The sequence below is a fragment of the Poecilia reticulata genome, linkage group LG13, assembly GCF_000633615.1.
Source record: "Poecilia reticulata strain Guanapo linkage group LG13, Guppy_female_1.0+MT, whole genome shotgun sequence".
NCBI lineage: Eukaryota > Metazoa > Chordata > Actinopteri > Cyprinodontiformes > Poeciliidae > Poecilia > Poecilia reticulata.
This window is the reverse complement of record NC_024343.1, coordinates 18,813,221-18,835,530: the sequence shown is the minus strand read 5'-3', so window position 1 is coordinate 18,835,530 and position 22,310 is coordinate 18,813,221. Positions and strand designations below refer to the sequence as shown.

At 41.2% G+C, this 22,310-nt stretch overlaps 1 protein-coding gene and 1 long non-coding RNA gene across 7 annotated transcripts in view; one reads left to right on the top strand and one right to left on the bottom strand.

The window, feature by feature from the left end:
- The window catches only part of schip1 (schwannomin interacting protein 1), a 269,246-nt gene that overhangs the window by 241,112 nt on the left and 5,824 nt on the right, over positions 1 to 22,310 (top strand). For 3 of the 6 annotated variants that reach the window (XM_008425832.2, XM_008425829.2, XM_008425828.2), the window contains 3 exons: positions 15,360 to 15,478; positions 16,455 to 16,572; positions 18,353 to 18,550. In XM_008425832.2, coding sequence (XP_008424054.1) covers positions 15,360 to 15,478; positions 16,455 to 16,572; positions 18,353 to 18,550 — 435 coding nt within the window. Of the gene's footprint in view, positions 1 to 938; positions 1,299 to 8,860; positions 9,155 to 15,359; positions 15,479 to 16,454; positions 16,573 to 18,352; positions 18,551 to 22,310 lie in introns of those variants that run through there. The other 3 variants (XM_008425831.2, XM_008425830.2, XM_017308280.1) reach the window with 3 other exon arrangements.
- Positions 4,181 to 8,680, bottom strand: LOC108166831 (uncharacterized). Its single transcript, XR_001777235.1, has 2 exons — positions 6,353 to 8,680; positions 4,181 to 4,410 (listed from the first exon to the last, which is right to left on the bottom strand). It is a non-coding gene; the product is annotated as an uncharacterized LOC108166831 (long non-coding RNA).

Sequence of the window (22,310 nt, the reverse complement as noted above, 5' to 3'; positions counted from 1 at the left end):
TGAAAATAGCTAACTTTGAATCTTCTTTCATCAGTAACAACATCCACACCGAACAGTGTTGCAGTTCTGATCTGGTAGCACTAAGGTTATGGTAAATTTACAAACTAGAAAATATGATTTTAAATATATTGTTTTTTCAGTGGTCCATCACCAGCTGATTTTTGCGTGCATTTCTAGCTAGGTGCTTTTTAAAGTTTTGTGTTCAGTTAGCATTTATCTTTGCACACAGCGGTAATAATGCATGGAAGGTTTATTTAGTACACAAACAAGGAAAACGACAACATGGATTTTTCCCAGTAGTGAAAAGATGTCTGAACTGAGTAATGAATAGACGGGGAAGAGAGGAATTATCTGAGTAGTTTTGATGTGGATTATAGAGCGGCCATCTGCTGCCGAGGGATTATAGTCTTACAACAAGACACAAACAATGAAGAGAAGCTGCACAGTCAACGCATTTCCATTCATGACCCGTAATTTCAGGAAACAGAAATATACAGATAACATTAGTGACGGGGAGATCTTTGTAGTTTTTAAAGTATAAAAACTTTGGCTATATATGATGTCTTTGGACACCTGCTTTTGATATTTAGCATTTTTACAGACTTTCTTATGAAAATGTAAACTTCTGTCGATAACTGTGTTATATTTTCACTCTGATGATGATGGTGCAGGACTGAGGAATGAAAGTCGGTCCTCTGCCCTCCCTCGTCTCTCCTCCTCTGGCGTAGCTCCACATTAAAAGTCGGACGACGTCCCGGCTCTGGCCCACGTCACCCCCTCCGTTCCCATCTCCGCGGTCCCCTCTCCCCAACCGGCCAGCTCCGCTTACACTCAGCTCAACACAACTCCTCCCTCTTTTCAGTCCAAAGCAGAGAGAGAAAACCAAGCTCTCCCCTCTCTCGCTCTCTAAGCCTCTCTCCCATTCTCTCACCCCTCCTCCTCCCGTCTCTCGCGCCCCTCCTTCTTTTTCAGCGTTTGGGAAGCAGATCAAACCCTACCCTTTTTTTTTCCTTCCTCTTAAAGAACAGAGCAGATAACAAGCAACAATTCAGAGCAGAGGGTGGGTGAAGACTTCCCCGACTCGAGGCTGGGTACAAGCTGTGGACTTTTTTTAAATTTTCCACCGCCCTGTTAGTTCGGATCCAGGACTCATTGGGACCTCTCCCCGCTCTTCCCTTTGGAATACCGCTGCAGGGCTGGGAATTTCATCCCAGTCCCGCTCCTGTTCATTCCAGCTCAGCCAGCCCCGTTCTAGGATGCTGTGAAGGATGGTCCACCAGGAAAACTGTTCTTACAAGGTAGTCCTCAGAGGAAAAACTGCTAAGATTTACATGCTTCCTTGGGATTCTCTCTCTATATATATACCCTGTTGTTACTGACTCTTTTGTGCAAGTGTTAAATATTTGTACCTCAAAGCATTTGCAAGCTTTGAATGCAACATTTAGACAAGGCGATTGTTACACGTGTGTCTCTGCAAGAGACTATGTGGGAGTTTTTCTTTTGCCTCGCCTTACGTGATTGTGTTGTGAATCCGATGTCTGGCTGGTTGCTAAGAGAGCACTTGACTCATGGGAATAATGCCTTACCTCCCATTCACGTCCTCCTCCATAGAGCCTCATCAGTCCAGGCATGATGCCTGCAACTTTCCCAGTGTGTAAAAACTCTGCATTTGTTAACATTTTTAGAAAAAAAATGTAACCCCTAGTGTGGCAGGGGTTACATATTTCTAAAACCAGTGAAGAAAACATACAGTTGTTGCTTGAAAAGGCTTTCCTGATGTGTGTGTGTGTGTGCGTGTGTGCGTGCGTGTGATTCTGTGGGTGCATCTTCCATTATATCTTAACAGAAAAGTGGGGGAAATTTAGCATTCTGCATTCCGGCTGTGGCTTTCCATAAAGGGAAGAAAAATCTGCATTGCAGTGGAGATGGAGAGTAAGAACGAACAGAGAGGTGGATGAAAGGCAAGAAAATGAGCTGAATATGCCTGGGGAAGAAGCACTGTATAAGGAAGATGGAGCTTCTTTGATATGGGGAGTTTTACAGAGACGAATGCGTGTTTGGTGTTTCATCAACATGAAACTTTGTAACAAAAAGTCTAAATTATAACTTTGAGAAGCACCGATCGCCAATTTTACAGCTCTCTGTCATGTAGAAATAGATTTTTAGACAGTTGTGATTTAAGGGCTACAATTTTTTTTCCTTCATAAGATGACCATTGAACTTTTTAGCAACAAGATTCTGGGCTTTTGACACATAAGTGTCACAAAATATTAAATTTTTTAACATATTTTCCGTTTAATATAAATAACATTTTTATAGAACTTTAGTATACTTGTTAGATCATCAAATAAATCAGATTTATTTGATGTAACTATGAAGGAGCATCAAGAATCCTCCCTTCAACTGATCATTAACTAGTTAACACAACTAGTGTATGTTCGAGAGAGCAGTCGCCACTATACAGCTCCGCAGTTAAATTAACAGATTTAACTAAAGGTTCAACACATCTTGGTGACAGAAAAAGCATGTTAGCTAATGAGAATCTGTAAAAAAAATTTTTTTTTGAGTTATTTCTAACTTTCAAGCTTTCTCTAACTTTATTCTTGAAAACCTGAGAAATCCTAAATACAGATAACGCTCCAGCCAGATTATTGACTGCAGAAAGTAACGTCCAGTCAGAGAGAAGTTACTAGAGTATAAGTTGCATCCACTACTCAGAAATATTGCGGCTGGCAGAGATGAATCTTGGCAGATTGGCAGAATGAAGTTTTAAGTTATTTTAGACTGACTTTCTTAGCAGCTGACAAATCATTTCATCGTCAGCACACAGGAATAGGAAAACACAGCATCACTGCTTCTTTAACCAATAAATTCCCTTGTCAGGAATGTGAATCTAGACTTGTGTGTGTTGGGAAGCAGCTACGATGCCGGTTAAGGACTCCGTGCCATGTTCTGTGGTAGATAACGGCTCGGCAGAGTGACAGAGAAGATGGCGGGATTGAAGAGAAACGGAGCAGGAGATAACCAGTGGAAGCACAAACGGATAGACGGCAGATGAAACGGGCAGATAAAGGGAACAACAGGAAATTCATCCACAAACCCCAAAAGCAAAGGGAGCAAAGCAAGAAATTAAACTGATGTCCAACTCTTTGAGGAAACTACAGTGGAAGCAGATAAGGATAAAAAGATTCTGTCAACATCAGCTCGATATACGAGTCTAAAAAAGCTTGGAAGATGTCAGGAAGACGTCTGACACTGTGTGCTTGATGCGTGGGTGGAAATACAAGAGAAACAGACCCAATAAGAGAAAGCATGAGGGCGGTGACAGGAACAGAGGGTTCAGGCTCTGATAACAGCTACTCTCTGGAGACCCCTCAATTAGACCTGTATCCTGGCAACCAGACCAGGCAGAGCCCCTCGCTTATATGTAAAACACAGAGCCGCCCCGGGGACGGAAAGATGCAAAGGGCAATGACAGAACGCAGGAGAGGGAATTAGCGTAATGAAGAGCTACAATGGTCAAGACGTAATTAGATAAAGTGTTGAATGGAGGAGGTCGGGGAAGGTGTTGTAGCCGTTTTCTCCTCCGGTGGTCTCCTGGGACGGCCCACGTCTGAAGGGAGTCTCCGCTCTGAGTCTCCGCATTGTTTCTTCCCGTCCTGATTTAAATAAGGTGTGGTTCTACATTCGTTTCTCTATAGCTTTTGATGCTGTGAAGAAAAGAGCAAAGAAAAGGCGAAGTAACACAGAATATTCCCCTGTTTCTACAGACAGCTCACAGTGTTTTAAGGCTCTTGGTGTCTGAAAGAGTTAGTGGTTATGCGACAGTTTTGGAAGGCCGCTGAAGCATAGGTCTGACTCATAGTTTCTTAAAATTATCCATTGATTTTGCTGCTGAAGAATAAGTAGAAATTGGGTGATTGGGTGGCTCAGTTGGTAGAGGCTGTAGTTCTCGATGCAGTCGTCCTGGGTTCGACTTCCGATCTCAGGCCATTTCCTGCTTCCCGTCTCTCTCCTCCCTGCTTCCTGTTAATTCATTGTTCAGCATTGGCCTAGTAGAGTTTAGATCTGGCTTAAAAAATCCGCCCACGCCCGTAGACATTGTGTCCAGAGCCCAATGTGGCCCGACTAACTTTAATTATAAGCCCGAGCCCAAAGGAAACCCAACATATTATTATAATTGGTTTTACTGCTTTTATTTGTAGACCACCATGTATTTAAGCAGTGTGACGTCTCTCGTTTTTAGCTTTTGTTTAACATCTTACAGCTCCATTTTGTCACTTTTTGTAACCACAGGTGCAACTCTTCTTGGGATGTGTGATTGGTCCGATCTGCACTGCTTCAGACCCTGCTTGAATTTCGGTCAGATTTATGGTTTGGGCCATAAATCTAAACTCTTGCCACCAGAGCCTAAAAAAAGTTATAGAAAGAAAGAAATTCATCATCAGAACACGAAAATAACAGATCTACTTCACTTAATTAAGCATTTAAGTGGGTAAAAAAAAAAGTAGGTTGCTATGGCGTCTGACATCTTGGTTTATAATCTCGTTCTCTCACTCTGGTGGAAAAAAATCTCAGAGCCTCACAGAGCTGTATTACTGTCAACAGCTGCAGCAGCGCCAGGGGTGTGAACGCTGATGGAGAGATTTATGCATTAGGCCACAGTGTGTCCTCACAGACTGGTGCGGTCCTGGCAGCACGCTGAGTCTGTAGGCACTCTGAGGGAACGCTGAATCATGCATGGCTTTGGGTCTTTCTCTGTTGTTACGTTTTGTTTATGTTGACAAGCTCATACAGTGTGATGGGTAGGGCTGAGAGAGTTTTCCAGTGTAAGTCTATATGAGGTTTAGCCTGACGAATAACAAACTAAGAGTAGCAGAAGATGCAGGATGTTCTACTGGAAGATCACATTTGAAGAACAGACCACGTTTATTGTTTGTTATATATCTTAGCTTGGGTGACTTTACATAGAATGTTGCTCTAAAGATGGTCTTGAGCCCTATTTCACTGTGAGATTAATAATTTCTAGTCTAAGTTGATTGATTTAGAGTTTTACTTAAAAGAGCAAAGCAAGAATTATTCCCAATGCAGCAAAAATAAAACATTAATATTGTTACTACTATCGTGTTGTCTGTAGCATTTATTTATGCTTGCAAGTAAATATAGAATAAACAGCCATTAAATGTAAAGTTTTTAAGTTCTTGTTGCATCAAATTTCTTTTTGCGGTTGTACTCTTCGTAGAGTAACAATTGGAGTCTATACAAGGTGATGCTAGCTGGTTAGCTCAGGTAGCTTGGAATTGACATCCTCACCAACAAACTGCATGTTATTTTTAAAGCCGTTTGTAAGTAAGAGTATTATTGCCTTTTGACTCCATCCCAGCCTGTGATTTAGGGTCCAGATTAGTCTTTCTTCAATCAGCTCATGCTGCATTTCATTTACCTGGGAAGTCATAATTAGAAACATGGATTTGACATCAGACTCAAGGTAACAACATTCCAGTTAAAAAGTCAGAATTTCAACATGGCGGCGCCTGTAGACGTTGTCTGCAGCAAAGCAAAGAAAAGTCTATTCATTAGAGGTGGATTCTGTCAGCATGAATCTAACCTGAAATATTTGATATAGTTCTGTTCATTTTTTCACTGGCATTAGAAATTCTCCTAAACTCAACAAATTCAAACAATAAATGCTCACATTTCTTTACACTTTTTATATTTCACTCTTCACCTACATGTCCTATTTACATACTCAAGCCTGGAAAGCATTGCTTTCTTAAATGTCCATAGCTGTTTCTTATTTTAGTGCAGTGTGATGAAGGTCATTGTTTTACCATTCAACATTTCTCCTTTGGGCTAATATTACATAATTTGCAGGAGACCCCTTCAAACGTGGGCCTCTGTGGGAGCTGCAGGCCTTCCCGACGGGCCACCCTGTGCTCCTTTCACAGCTCAATTTGTTTGAAACACGAAGCATCACCATGGAGAAATTCTTGCCAGACTGCTTGGACAGCAGCGCCAGCTCTCCCCCTTCTCCTGCTGAACGAAGAAGAAGCATTCAAGAGTCTCTGCTGCAAAAACAGAGGGACGGGTCTGGTCTGATTTGACGTGTATCCTCCCACTGGTACTTCTAACCTTCAGCTATGCCTTAGAAAATGTGTCAGAAATGAAAACCAAAATATCCTCATTCTGGAAGCGAAGCTCGTTCTCACAAATATAGCTGCAGACGAACACAAAGGCGCACTAAAAACGCCACCAGCCTTGAATCGGAGGCTTACAGGAGGTGCCAGGAACCGTCTCCCACAGTCGCCCTCTGTTCACTTGGAACAATAAGGCGTTCTGTGCGCAAACTTACTTTGATTCTCCCTCTCTCTCAGCTGACCCAGCAGTCAGGCCATCATGGAAAAGCGGCCTTGACCTGCGGTCCTGATGAGACTCGCGTCCGGTCGGTATCTGCTTGAAGATTCCCGTCACGCCCCGCTGACGCGTGTACGTGGAGAACTTCTTCCTTTCCAGCCTCCTTTGTATCAGTGGTGATTTCATCTTTACCATGAAGTCAGCCTCAGTAGTGAAGCAGAACATCGGGTGAGGATGATTCTGCCCCGCCCAGGCAGCCCCTCTCGCAGAAAATACTGATTTCATGGGTGTGTGTTTGTGTGTCGTCTGGTTCGTCAGTTTTCTGGGGTAAATTCAGACAGCAGGGAGACTTTTAACCAGATTCTACCTTTTATTCCAGGAAGTCAGCATTTAATTACATCAATTCAAAAAAAAATAATTCTGTTTGTCACTTAAACTCACATTTTTGTTCTTTGATTTTTTTCTTGACATTTCCAGGCAAATTCCCCAGGTTTGTTATGTTTTGCGTCCTCCTTTCTCAAATATTAGTCATCCATTCTGTCTCGGAAAGAAAACTACTAAAGTGAGTCATGTTTGTCTATTTCAGTGGCAGCTTTTTTCATTCTTTTCTCTGTCTTCTCATCCCTCCTTTTGCCCCACTTTTTGTCTTTTCTCTCCGGTTCATTTCTTATCCAAGATCTCTATGAGAGACCCATGAGAGACGCTACTTTTTTGTATGATTCACTATAAATGAAAGCGTAGCAGTTGGATGTGGAAAATGTGATTAAACTCGGTTACTTTGTGCGTTTTGTTTGAGCGGACTGACTGGAATGGAGAAGCACTGATGTGAGTTTTCTGAACTATTTCCAATCTTGATTTTTTTAAAGTCTGTCCTTCTGATATCAATTCTAGCAAACTCTTGATAAATAAAAGCATTCAAAATATTGTTTTCCAGCCCTGCAGCAGTAAGCTGTTATGAAGTAGCTATATCATAACCAGCAGTGTCGTCACTCTAATTCAGACAGCGATTCCAGGAAGCCAGACTTTTACTGAAATTTTAAAACAAAGATAGAATAATTTACAGCTGAAATTTTACCATCTTTTGCATGTGGAGTACTGCAGATGTTTTCCCTTGAGATTGTAAACTCCTACCATAACTCTGCTAACATTTGCAAACCAGGATGATTCATAACAGACACAGGTTGAAAGGTCCACCTTCCTTTTATCTGATGAACTTGGTTTCATGTCAGTTTACCTCTTTCTAATTAAGTTAAAAACATAAAATCTCCAGAAACTTGAGAAATTAAGGTTCTGAGACTGGCGTTTCTTTTTCCATACCTGATTTTTTTTTTAGTTTGCCACAGGTACATCAATAGTCAGAGCAAGACGAGCTGAAAGTTTTCTGGTCTGCAGCCAGTGTGAGATCTGGTGTGAGTTTTGATGCATTCAGTTTCCAGGAAAGAATGTGATTTTTCAGGATTTGAATTCCCTATTACTGATCAGAAGTGGTAAAGAGAAAATCGGTCAGCTCTTATCTCTGGATGCATTTCCACTCAGTACAGACGACTCTGTTAGGATTGATTAAGTTTATTGGTTAACAAAAAGGTTTGTAAGCTGCTGTTTAAAAATTTATTTTACAATCCCACATAATAAAAGTAATTAAATTGCAGAACAGAGCTAATTCTCAGGCTAATTAGGACACATTAAACATTTACATACCCTGTTTAACTGAATGTGGATTACTCCTCTTACTTTTACTTCCCCTCAATTATAGTTTCCCGCTTCCTTATCCTGCCTCCCATGTTTTTTTTTTGTCAGTGTAACCTGTTGACATAGTGTGATTTCTGAATCTGCAGCCATATGTTTTCCTTTTCCGTCTGGGCGGCTGCGGCGAATACGTGAGTCACAGGTCGCTCACATTTTTTGCAAAGATGAGGTCAGCACACACCATGGAGAGCTCAGACTGGGAATATATCTCTGATACAGAGCACAAGCAATCCCCTTGTGTGTGAGGGAGAAAGAGAAAGAGTGTGCGTGTGTGTGTGTGCCAGACTAATGGTCCATTGTGCTCAGTCAGGGTTTATTTAGCTGGCCGGAGCTGTGGGGCTGTTGGCTTTGGAGTCCAGACGAGGCTCTATTTTTACCTTGGCAGGAAGGGAGCACACTATCCTCTCTGTTGCATGTTCACACAATTTTGCATTCATTTTCCCTCAAACATGGAGGCTTACTTGCTCTTATGGATACAAGTCTTATGAGTGCGGATTGGCTCAGATAGCAAGAGGCTCATGTCTCAGAGACACGTGTTTATACATGCACTTATAAACACGGTTTCTATCTAGAGCCCATCGCTCAAGTGTCAGCTGCTGTCCCCCCGTCAGGGAGAGAGAGAGAGAGAAAACCCCACCAGTGTGTGAGTTTCTCCTCCTCTCTGTCTGTCCCTGGACTGTGAGAGGCCAGACCCCGAGCAGAGGGTGGAAGGTAGGGAGGGTCCAGCAGGGCCTTACCTTCGCCTTCCCGGTCCTGCGGGAAAAGGTTGAGTGGAGAGAAAAGAGGAACAACATGTCAGAGGAGAAGGCATCGGGGAGAGGAGAAAAGTTTCTGGCTTCGGTTTTGAATCTTGTGGGTTTCTGGTAGCACATCTACTGGACTGAAAATCTGGAGCCGGTCTGAAGAAATCCAGCCTGTGTTTGGGGAGGGAAGCACAAGAGAAGGAAGGAAGGAAAGAAGGGATGAGGTGAGGAAGGCGCTGGATAAAATGGACGGTGGAGACGATGCCATCAGTCAAGCGTCCGTCATCTACCTCAGTGACGACTACAAGGAGGTAAAGGAACAGGTTTGCTTTGTATCGTGTTCAATGAATCAGATGTTCATCAATAACTGAAAGGATTAGGATTTATTTAACAGGAAGGAACAAATTTCAAACAACATTCTTGACATTTCTAGAAGCTACTCCTAGAAGCTTAGTTTTTATTTTATTTAGGAGAATTGTGTTTGGTCTTAGTGTAACTTTGAAGACACATTTACATCACACAATAAAACATGAACATTATCACTGGATGTTTCTGGAATTTCCTTTAAAGAAACACACGGTCTCCCAAATCTCCTTCTGCTTCAGTAATGCTTGTGAATTTCACTTATTTTATTTAATTCCTTTAATGACAAAGAAGTATGGCGGCGTGGTTTGAACATAGCCAGAGCATTACTCTGTTTATTTGTGTGCTAATTGGCTACATGCTAATTAACTAACATTGAACGTTGCTGTAGTGACTGAACAGAAAATCAGGAGTTCAGGTCTCCTCTGGGATATTGATCAACATCAGTCGAAAAAGTCCCAAATCAGGACCGTAGTTTAATATAATAATTTTATCCAATTGGACAAATCGCACTAACAACCTCACATTGATTGCAAGCCGCCAAAAATGTTTGCTTCCAGCTAAGAGAAATTTGAACCTATTAACTCCCACTGCATTATGCACGTTTTAGATTCTCATAGGAAGATAATCTTGAGTAAAAAGGAAAATTTTTATTGAGTTGACAGGAAGTTTTAAAACAAAAATGAGTAATATGAGCTAATTTGTTTTATTTCATCTATTCCTAAGGACTTTGAACCACAGGGAAAGCATTGTTGTTCTTTAATGGTTTGTTGTGTTTTGTATTTTACCAAAATGAGATTTTCTGCTGTGCTTGTGCTTCTTGCCCACATACATGCTGTTTTGATGGGGGAAAAACTGAGCTTTGTAAATCCTCGCTTTGTTCCTTAGGAGTGTTTACTGATTATACAAAGATTTTTAGAAATAGTGATGCAGAGGTCACCTTCACACATTTGTTTTCCTTCGTATTTGGCTTTGTCCCGACTCTGATTGCAAGCTGAAAAAGTTTGTGGTTGAAAGCAAAATGGGAAGCAGAAGTCAGGCTCAAAAACATCCCCGAGATCGCTTCGTTTTGGACGTTGTTGTTGTTGTTGTTGTCGTTGTTGTTGTTGTTGTTGTTGTTGTTGATGATGATGTCACTATCGCCACCTGCTGGCACAGTATGAAATGTTTTTGGTTGGAATCTTATAGATTAGCACAAGAACTTGATGACATGTCGGATCATGTCATCAAGCCCTGAGTGCTGACAGTTGCAGACTGGAGATGGACTCGCCTGCTATTGCTGACAGTCACTGGATATTTGACAAAATTATTAAAACATATCAGGAGTAGTGCAGCCAAGACTAAAATATGGGCATCAAAGAGTTTGCATATTTGGTCCAGCAGTATGACACAACCCTATGAGTAATCAGGTTTTTATTCCTTAATCTCCCCTTTTCTTTGGAGAAACAAACCAACATTCCTTTGCTCAGTCTTTCCCCTGAACCGTCTCATGGACAGAAACCCCACATGTGACTCACAGACCCATTGTCATGTCTAGACCCGGTTCAAGCTTCTTTTCTGCTACCATCTCTACCCCTGGCGCCCCACGCCACCATTCAGGGAGTTGTTCTTTTTCAAGCTGAGTGACAGGAGCAGTCTTGCACTGACCTGCAGCTGAACTGGAAGAGGGGGCCAAAGGTTGGGTCCCTTATCTGGGATGGAATGTTGTGCAGCCTAGAAAGACAGGTCTCAGATAACAAGAGTAGGGAGACGCACACACACACACACACACGCACACACACACACACACACACACAGAGATAGGCAGAACAGAAATGCTGGCGTCTCCACTTTAAGTGTGTATTGTTTTATGACTAGCGTTTGGCAATTGCCCTTTTAAAAAAATACTGTAAGGGAGAAAACTAGTTGAATTATTCATTACGTTTTTCACAGTTTGCTGTTTTGAAATGTTTGCGTTGACACCTTGAATGTGTTCAAGGCTGAACCGAACCACACCTGCTGCAGGCTCCTCCTGTTTTTATCAGCGTTTCTAAGCATCTCGCAGATTGTGAGATTTTCTTTTCTTGTGGCCTCGGATGATATTTCCATGAAGGCGTATTTCTTCAAATGCAGCCCCTTGGAAACATCTGTAGAACTTAGAGGAATGTTCCCACACAGTCAAAAGACTCAAACTAAAGAGATTGTGACCTCCAATCTGTAACGCTGAGATCTCTGCAACATCTTTCTGTTCCAGCTGGAGAAACATGTGAGCAAGGCATTTCTACGATTGCTTTTATTTGCAACTCCATGCCAACACAAATACAAGCGAACATTCGGCATAGTAAATTCTGTCAATCACTGATTCTCAAACTTTTTTGAAAAAATACCATTTCAGTAAAAACTAAGGCTATGAAATAACACCATGTTAAAGTCATTTTTATAAAAATAATTCAGCAAGACTTGTACTTTTTGTCTTTTTTACTTATAAAGACCAAAAAGGAAACAGTGCTGCAAATTTTTCTCTTAAATTTTATGCAAAATAAACAGAAAGAGCCCTTGATGTCAAAATCCCAAGTCAGGCATTTTGTTTGTGTTTCTTGATTTCAAATCCAACATGGCCACCTAACGTGATTAAAATAAAATGTTTACTTGGGCTTCCTACAGTTTGGGTCTCATTAAATCTTTAACAGATGTTGAATATTCCCCGTTGTATTTCTCATCTGATGACGTTCTGCTTGTGTAAAATTACGTTTAGCCTCATTTTTGTCTGTGCCTAACAATTCTACAGTGCTGTTTAGTTTTATATTTGCCTTTTAAATGGCTGACAAGTTTTGACTAAAAGCAGCACAGGTTTTTGTACAGCTTTTTGGAAAACTAATACATTATAGGAAAGGTTTTGTGGGCTCCACTCTGTTAAAGAATAGAACACGGCACTTCTTTTTACACTTTATAAGTCATTTGTGAGCTTAAATAACCTGGTGTTTGTTCTGTGTGTGTGTGTGTGATTGTGTGTTAACAGTGGGCTCTTGTCCTGAGCCTAGGAGTTAGATCTCAGCTGCTGAAAAGCCCCCATTGTGCAGGAACCAGGAATTTTGTAGGAATTTTGTAAGGAATGTTATGAAAAATATAAAAAGAAGTCAAATGAAAATGTGTCAATGAAAAATTTGGAAATTGTAAGAAAAAAATTGCAAGAGTGAGAAATTTTTACTCACTCTTGAGTAAAAGAGTGAGTAAAAACTCACTCTTTTACTCAGTTAATAACCTGATGATCAAGGATTGTGTATCCAATAGTTTTTGTGCACTGAAGGAGACTGGTCTTCTTTTTTGGGGAAGGACACAGATGTTTTAATTCATCCCACATTTTCAATAAAGATTTTGAGAGAAGATTCGACGGCCTTAAATCGAGCACCGTGTCATCCAGAGCCAAGCCTGGATCAACCTCCGGGCCTGTGGCTGGATGTTGGAGGGGAGGGGGAACTGTCTTTGTCAACGAGGCTTTGTCAGCAGAGGAAATTGCTTCGTGAACTTGAGGAAAAACACAAATTAGCCCACTTTTGTTCCTCCTGATCTAATTTGGATGGCTGTGGTGCCAGAGGCCGGGAGGCTGAGGGAGGCGTTTGGGGTTGTCACTCATTCTTTCCCGCATTCTTGTCTCCCACCACATGCATCTTGAAAATATAAATATAATGGATCCCAGGAATTTCCCAAGCAACTGGAAATCTTTTTTTTTTTTTTTTGTGAAAAGTGTTAAATTCTTTCTGACTCTTTTCATTTAAAACCAAAGTCAAACTCGGAGAACATTATTTAAAATGTATTTGTTGCCATTTGTGTTTCTGAAGGGGACGGGAGCAGGATTGATCATGTGACAGTGAAGGGTTGTGGGGTATTTAACTGTGAAACAATGTCAGCAGGGCGGTCAATGTATAATGCTGGCATGACCACAACATGGATGAATATCAGTTATCGGCAACAATAGCAATATTAATATCCATTATTCGTATCAGTATAAATTTTCATATTTATACTGAATCCCTAGTTTAAACTACTTTTTTTATTTCATGCCAAACCTCTAACTGTAAAGGTTTGTCTGTAAGGTTTTAATCAAGCCAGGCTTCATTTTAGTCTTTTCTCTACCCTCATTTATGAACGTAACAGAAAACCAAGGAAAACAGAGCCAATGTTTCTCTTCCAGATTTCAGCTTTGCTCGAAGCCGCTGTCCAGCGCGGACACTGTTGGCTTTCCAGTTGTCGGTTTGAGTTATTCCTGTGTAGAGAAGTGTTTGACCTCCGCTTTACCACGCAGGCCTTTGTTGGGCCTCTGAGGCAAACCACTGGTAACCTTCGAGGATGTTCGTCTTCATTAGCCGGGCAATCTTTTATACGGAAACACAAAGGAGCAGCAGCAGTCAGGTCTGCTCTTCGATCCAGCGCCGTGTATGTGCCAAGAGTGTGTTTTCGACTCTAGTGTGGAGTGGGATTATGATAATTTTGTCCTTGGAGATGGAACTGTCTGACAACGCCTGCGTTCATTTGTCAGGAGAGGTATAAACAATGAGGGCGGAGAGGATGGAGGGAAGGAAGGAGCTGAGGGATGGAGCGGGAGAAAGGAAAAAGGTGTGATAAACCACTTGATGAGCAACAAGCAGGATGACGGTCTGATGTGGCCGGAGGCTGGTGGAGTGAGGTGGGATACGGGGGGGAAACCGGGCGTGATGATGAGTCAGTTGCTGAGACAACAGATGTGATTGAATCATAAAGAACTGGAAGGTGAGGAAAAGATATAAGGAACAGTTTGTAATCTTTGTCACTATGGTGACAGCATATCAGACGAACACAAGTCCTGGGTGAGGCGTGGGTTGGTTTGAGATTCTCAAACAGACACGCCCGCGCCGCTCACAGCTTTTCAAAAACGGTTTACATTCTCCTTAAGTTTTCACACCATAACTACGCACCTGCTGCTTTTTGTTTGGTAAATAAGGGCTTAAAGATGGGAGCTTTCCTTCTACTATCCAACTGGCAGCATGCTCAGAAACCAGTGGGGTAGGGTCAGCACTGTGTTGCCATGTGCTCCATACAAAACTTGTGTCACTTCCTGTTACAGCTCATTAGAAAGACTTGAGACCAAACAGTATATTTGGTTTGTTCTGGAGAAGCTTCTTCATTTTAAAAGTACAAACATCGTCGTACACGTTCAGCGTCTGCTTCACGTTTGTTTCATGCAGAGATTGCTGAATGATCTGCACCGCTCACACACCCCCCCACACACACACACACAGAAGGGACACATCTTGGCAGCAGCAAATAATAATCCAAGCAGGCGGGACAGACGGCCGGTTGTGCAATGCAGCGCCATCTTGGCTTTAGATCAACTAAAATAAAAAAACAGAGAAATGTACATCGACTTCTAATGCCAACATTTAATGTGCACCTTAATAAATAGAACCAGAAAATAAAAAAGATTGACAAACCCATGAAAGTAAACAATCTGATTGTACACTAAGCCCATGTTACTCTCATTCCTTCACATCAGGTAGATATTTATTTCTTCAAGTTTGCTTGAAACAGGAGTTTGTTTGTTTGTTTGCTCAACCTTAATGCTAGTTTGCTTACTCATGCTCTTCTTCCATCTGTTTAAGACTAAAGAACCATGATGCTAAACACAAAACCACGGCCTTTCCGGCCATGGGGAAGATTAATGATGAGGACTCAAGATTGTTTTTGACAAGACAGCAAAGTTCGTGTTAATTTTGAAGTTCTGGGATTTTTGAGGCTTTAATGAAGACATGAAATGCTTTTGCTCTCATATGTGGATCTAATCATGTGGGAAGCTCGTTTTTTCATCACAGTTTAGTAAAACAACAGCCCCACCTGGTGGTCAACTGAAGGAATAAAATACACATTCTCTGCTTTTTTATTTCTTCAGCTGACTCCACACTTTGTATCACTTTTACATTGGACCCCTTACTGCGAATTAAGACAAGGGTGCTGTAATCAATGTGCTCATAGAAGTGATTTGTTCTGGAAGAAAGAACTTAGGATAACAGTGTGGGCATGGAGCTGGAACAGATTTTAAAGTACTGAGGATGATTCCTGAACTCTGTCTCTTTTTGAAGTTTCTGCTCTTACCATTCATCAAATCAATTACCTTAAATTATGCATTTTGTTCTCTTGCAGGCCCAGAAGAATGAGAGGGAGTCAATCAGGCAGAAGTTGGCCCTGGGCAGTTTCTTCGACGATGGCCCGGGCATCTACACGAGCTGCAGCAAGAGCGGCAAACCCAGCCTGTCCTCACGGTGAGACCTCTGAGGTTTTACTCTGCTCAGCAGCCATGTGATTAATTATTGGAAACCACACTGGCTCTGGTTTGGCAGTCGTGACTTTCAGGAGCAGAATCAAATCAAAGGTTGACTCTAAAAGTTCAGATTTGTCGTCACAGATCAGTGAGCCGACATAAAGCAGAGCGTGTCGGCGTGAGTAAGTCTGATCGGCCTTTGTGGTTCTCACTTCCTTGAACACACCTACATGCACACACACACACACAGCGCTGCCACCTCTGACACCGAGCCTTACTGGAATCCAGTCTCCAGTAAACTCTCCTGTGCACGGCTTTTTTCTTGCTCTTTGAATCATGTGGATTTCTCGCAACTGTTTGTTAGCGTTGACAAAAAACAGGAAACTCATGACCGTACTGTAAATGACACATTAGTCTGGCCTTTGAAGAAATAGCAAAAATATTCGAGCCCAGAAATATGTCTAGATAATTGAAGCTGTCCTCTGAAACAACAGTCAGCCACTCGGGTCCTGTTTTAAGCGGACCTGCATGGATCTTTGCCGTGTAATCAATCGGCCCCTGCTTGTAATTACTGCAATGAATAAGCAGATTATTGATCAGCAGTGGGGCGGATCTGCACCCTAATGATATCCTGCCCTTCCGCGACACAAACGCCACAAACATCACCTCCCCACCCACACCGCCTCGCCTCTGGATCTGAGCGGATTGTATCGGACCTACTGGGGGCCTCCTGAATCGATCTGCATTGGAGACAACAAGAGGGATGATTAAAAACACAAGCCCTGTTTAATTGTAACCAGGCTGCACTATTGGTCCAGTAAAAGGAGCAGCTTCTGTTTGTCTCTTTCTCTCATGTCCTCAGCACTCTGAATGCTGCTGTTATTACTGGGGCACAGAACTAGCCTGAACTCATCAAACGTTGTTTGTGTTTCACGGGTCGCTCTCTGTGCGTCTATCCTCTCTGTGTTCCCCTGCAGGCTGCAGAGCGGCATGAACCTGCAGATCTGTTTTGTCAATGACAGCGGCAGCGACAAGGACAGCGATGCGGACGACAGCAAGACGGAGACCAGCCTGGACACACCGCTGTCCCCCATGGTACGCACGGCTGCACACAGCGCCAGGCAAACGTCCTCCTGGCCTTTAAGCATTTTCACATATTGTAATATTGTCGCCCTAAACATCAGTGTGTTTAAATCGTCTTTTGGTAGATTGAATGAAAAGTGTTGCATAATTGTAAAGTTAAAGAAAAACGATACATGGTTTTCAGTGGTGGGCACTCCTTTCTAAGAAGTTAGTTGTGCTAGCGTTATTCCATTAATGATAAACATTAGTTGCGCTAAAACTACAACCAACATGGTAATTAGCTGAAGCTAATGCTAACGCTCCAAATTCAGCCGTGTTGCTACCCATCACGTCTCAGTGACCCAACATGTGCAACAACATGGTCATTTGTCCTCACAGGAGTCAAATTTGTACTTCCACCTGTAAGGTCTGCACTTTTTGATTTTGCCTAATCGATCACAGCAGAGTTTGGGTCAGAAGGAAGGGAGGACATCAGTAGATTTAAGACTGTTTGCTCTGTCGTTCTGCAGCGATGCATTCTGGGTGCAGAATCAATGTTGTTTGCTGCGCCGCATCACAAGCGGAGAACGTGAGGAGTCTGTTTTGGGATTGTTGTTATAAAAGAATATTCTGGAAGGACGTGACAAACTTTATCATCACAAAATGTTTAAAAATTAAATTCACTAATAATACGGCTGTTTCTAGTCGAAAAATGTGATCTTAGTGATACTTTATGCTGCTAACATTTGTATAATTTACATAAAATGTCATATTCACACCTTCAAACATCTGCAACAAGGACTTGATTTCCAGATTTTAACATCAGTTGTCCACAGGACTCTATTCTAGCATCCTTTAAATCAAGTTTAAATCCTAAAACTATTGAAATTATATCTGCTTTTCAAAGACTACAACACCGAAGCACCAATTTAATTTTGACCTTATAACTTACATGTTCTGTAATTCATATATATTTTGTATTTCTGTTAATATCTTGTTCATGTTCATGTTTCATTTTGTTCCTTCGTGTCTTGTGTTTGAAATAAAGTTATTGGGAAAAACAGCAAACACCCATTTTGAAATAAGAACGTCTAACCAAAACGCCAACATACATATCAGACTTTATTTAGTGCTTTATAATTTACCTGGAAAAATTAATTCAGGGGAATTAATTCTTTTTTTTTTTTTTTAAGTTAGCAAACGCTACTGCTATTAGTGCAAGAGTGGATTAGTGGAAAATGTGCTCACCACTGATGGCTGTGAAAAGGTTGAAGGTGTAATACTTTCACAACTGTTGTATTCTGGTGTTATTTTTCAGATTCCAAAAATAGGGAAACTGATTTGAAGTGTCATTGACAGTATGAAAGTAGCAAAGACCAGATTGTGTGAAAAGAAACTTAGACCAAGTGAGAATGAAAGCTGTGAAATAGGTAAGATATTTACTATGAATCAGAGCTATGACTGGCTCTCTGGTTGCTTCATGGTAACTCTTGCTGAAATTCTTTGTTGCTCATTAACTAGATCAGATAAAAGAACAGGGAATTGGTTGGAAGGACTGTAAAACATGGGTTTCACTTCACTTTTTGTTTGCCCCACGTAACTGATGAAGCTTGAGAAATAATTTTTATATCCAAGCTCATATTTTCACACAGTCAAATGACAGGAATGCGTACATTTCAGCTTTTCTCTTTATAGTCTCACTCTCTCTGTCTTGCTCTCATGTTTTCCCACACACTCTTTCATTTTCCGTTCACCTTCTCTTTCACTTTTGCTTTCCCTCACTCCTGGCATTTCCGCATGCTTTCCTTCGCAGTCCAAGCAGAGCTCCTCCTACTCGGACCGGGACACCACGGAGGACGACTCGGAGTCCCTGGAGGACATGGACTTTTTGAGTCGGCAGAAGAAGCTGCAGGCCGAGGCGAAGTTAGCCCTGGCCATGGCCAAACCCATGGCCAAGATGCAGGTGGAGGTGGAGAAACAGAACCGCAAAAAGTCACCAGTGGCCGACCTGGTCAGTAGCAACAAGCAGAGAAGGTTTTACAGAGACGGGAAAGATGGATCTTTGATCCTGGCCTCTTAAAAATGATACAAAAACATGTGATTTGTGTAAAACTATTAGTCAAAATCAGGTTACATGTATGGAATAACTTACTGCTTTGTATAGAGCAAGGTACATTATAAATACAGCGAAGCACACTAATCTCTCTGCATAATGGAAAAGATGTGTCATATCAGATTCATATCAGATTCATCATCTTGCTAATTTCCATTGGAAGCCCCACAAATATGAATGTAAAAATTACAAATAAAAAAAAAAGTACATAGAGGTAAATTAATGCTCATCTAATCTAATTATATGTTAATCTCCCTCTCTGTCTCTCTCACTCTCTCTCTCTCTCTCCATATATATATATATATATATATATATATATATATATATATATGTTTAACAGAAATCTAGCATAAAATGAGATCAAAGAGGAGCCATGTTTACAAAAACATGTATGCACATTTTGAAGTGACGCATTAGAAAAGATTGATAAAAACAGCAAAGTTTGAAATAACTTTCTCAATTCCACAAATACATTTTTACACTGATTTGAGGGTTTTTTGTGGGGGTTTTTTTCCATAAAACAGTTATGGGAAGGTGAAAACACATTTGCCAAATAAGTCCTAATGTAGCGAACGTTTACCTCACTTCGATGTCACGACTTGTAACATCAGCAACACCAGTTGGCACGGCAGATCAGGTACGACTTGGCCAGTAGCACATTTCTGAAAACTTCCCTCCACTTCCCTGAGACGTGTGATCCTTTGTTTATTACAGCCGTGACAGAATTACGCTTTTCGTATCCTGGTTGATTTGCTTCCAAACCAGTAGATGGAAACTTCTAATTTGCATTTTCCTTTTGTCTTTTTTGCAGCATTTTAAAAAAGTTGACTCAAAATTCACATGACAATTGGTGAACCATAGCTAGTGTGTCAGAAAGCACTCAGTCAGAATGTCAGCTGACTTACAGTGTTCAAAACATATATTTTGCACCCAACGGACAAGACAAAGTCAATACTAAGACAAACTGCACAGACCGGCTTCTCAACAGAACTGACTTCTGTTTATCTAAAACTTGTAGCTGCAGACGTCAGGCGACCTTCAAAGTGGTTCAAATGGTTAATGGTCTGAACTTGTACAGGACTTTATCAAGTCAGAGGACTCCAAAGCTCTTCATCAGTCATTCATACACATATCCGCACACTTCTGTCACACTGACAGATGCAAGTTGGCTTTCTTCAGTATGACCTCCACCAGCAGGCAAGGTTGGTTTCCTGGCCAAGGAAACACAATGACTCAGATTGACCAAGCGGGGGTTCAGACTGGCAACCCTCAGAGATCATATGAATAATTTAAAGACATATCATAGTCTCTCATTTCAGTCATAAAACTTTAGAAACCAAAGATCAACACAATCATACAACTTTAGCCCATAAAATAAAATTTCCCTTTTAACAGGTGTTAAATCTGAATGAGAGAGTTGAAGATGAAGGTCTAAACTTAACAGTAGTCAGAAAAAAAAACTGCTGCTTTTTAGTTTTCATAATGTTTAATTTTACTTTTTTTTATTAGAGGGCACACTTTTGGAACAAATTCGAGATTCATCTGTTTTCTAAAGCATATGTTTACTTCTATCTGATTGTAGAAATTTTACAATTCTGAGCCGATCAGATCATCTGGGTGTATTTGATCAGATATTTGACCTGACATCTTTTTGTGTGAGGTTTTTTCCGCGTTTTTGCAGCTCCTCAAAATGGCACTCAGTCTCTTCACATCAGTTTTACATCAATCTTAAGACGCTGCATTTTATTGACACATCCCATCTCACACTTTAACCCAGACACTGGGTAAAATATCAGCCGCTCAAAGTCGTCCTGCAGTTGTTCTATTCCCTCTTCGTTCCACCCCGTTTAGAAAAAGGAAGGTGACTATGACCCCTCCTGTCATTATTTCCTGCATTTTTTATCTGCCTCCTGCTCTGGAGCGCATTCACCGAAAGACTCCACACACACACACACACGCACACACACACACACACACACACACACACACACACACACACACACACACACACACACACACACACACACACACACGCCGACAGTGTCACGCCGGGGCACGCAGTATTTCCCAAAGCGTATTTACTTATTCAGAGGAGAGCAGGGCAGCTCGACCGGGTCCATCTATAATTCATACGCAGGAAAGCTTTGGTTCGGTCGTTCGGGGATGTAGTTGTGCTCGGCCGTCAGAGGACATCACTGTCACACACGAACGCATCACGCGGTGAATGTTGAGCCGTTTTTAAAGCTGCATCTTCCTGCTCTTTCTTTCTTTCTTTTTTTTTTTTTACAGCAGTAGAGAGCTTTTAAATTAATGTTTTCACGTGGCAGGTTGAGATGAGAAAAACAAACTTTTTTCAAAAAAAAAAAAAAGACCGAGTCAAATTAAAATTCCTGCTGGAAAATTTGTGGATGTTTGCATTACCTAAACAACAAGGTTTAGGAATCACCCTCTCCTCTAGTCTACTACCTTAATTTTCCCAGTTTAATTACGACCAGCCTGGATTTCCCTATCTTCTTCTCAGTGACAAATAATGAGAGTATCAACTATAGCTTGCGTGCTGAGATCTTGGGTTTTCCTAAACACACACACAAAAAAAAAAAAAAAATCACTGATAGAAAATGAGAAAATATAACCAAAAGAAAAAAAAGTATCAGAATCCTTGCTAGAACTTCTTCTGTAACCCCAGCTTCATTCAGAAATGAGCAAACTTCCTCAGTATAACCCCTTTGGTATCGAGGGTTATTTTCAATTAGCGGTATGAAACTAACTCCAACACTCAGCAGCTGAGTCAACACCAGCACAGCCATGTTTCACATATCCTCTCCTGATGTCACACAGTTCCACGAAACTGAAACTGTTTTGTGGCGGCCTTGTGTAAAAGTGACTCCAGCAATATTTGTGAACAGGGGCGCTGCCAGGAATCTTGGGCCCCTTGACAAAAAGGGTTTTGTTGGATTTGTTTGTTTTTCACAGTTTGCCTCTCATACCATACTGTCACAACATAATGACAGTTTTAAAAAAATATGTGGAAAAAAATATTTATATAAAAGTGACATACTGCAGCTTTAATTTCACTCAGGAGGGAACAAGTCAGGAGGGACGTGGTAAAAGGCACAAGGGACAAGTTCAATACATGAATATGTTGGTCATTTTTTTCCTTAATTCATTAAATGCTACTGAAAAGAAGGATAACAGTAGTTTGTAGCTGATTATGCTAAATGTCTGATAATCTCACAGTCTACTCACCTCTCTTGGAGAAAAACTGGGTTATAAATTAACACTCCTGCCTTTTTCTCTCTCTCCTTCTCTGTTTTTTTTTAAACCTGATTTTATAACTTTTCTTAGCAGCATAGTAACTGCTACAATCGTTCATGTCTTCCACTGTCTGCTGCTAACAGCGTCACTCTCAAGCGCTCCAAGCAGGAACAAACCATTTAACGCAGATAGGGGGGATCAGGGCAAATATGGATGTGTGGTTTTTGATCTGGGAGGGGTAACATTACATTTTTACTGCTAAAAACAATCTTTGAAAATACAGTGTGATTAATTTTGTAATTGACAGGGCTCCGATTTTTTTTTTTGTTTTAAATTTCTATGAACAAAAAAATAAATAATTAAATGGTGGAGGGCCCCCTGAACTGTCATCATCCCCCCCCCC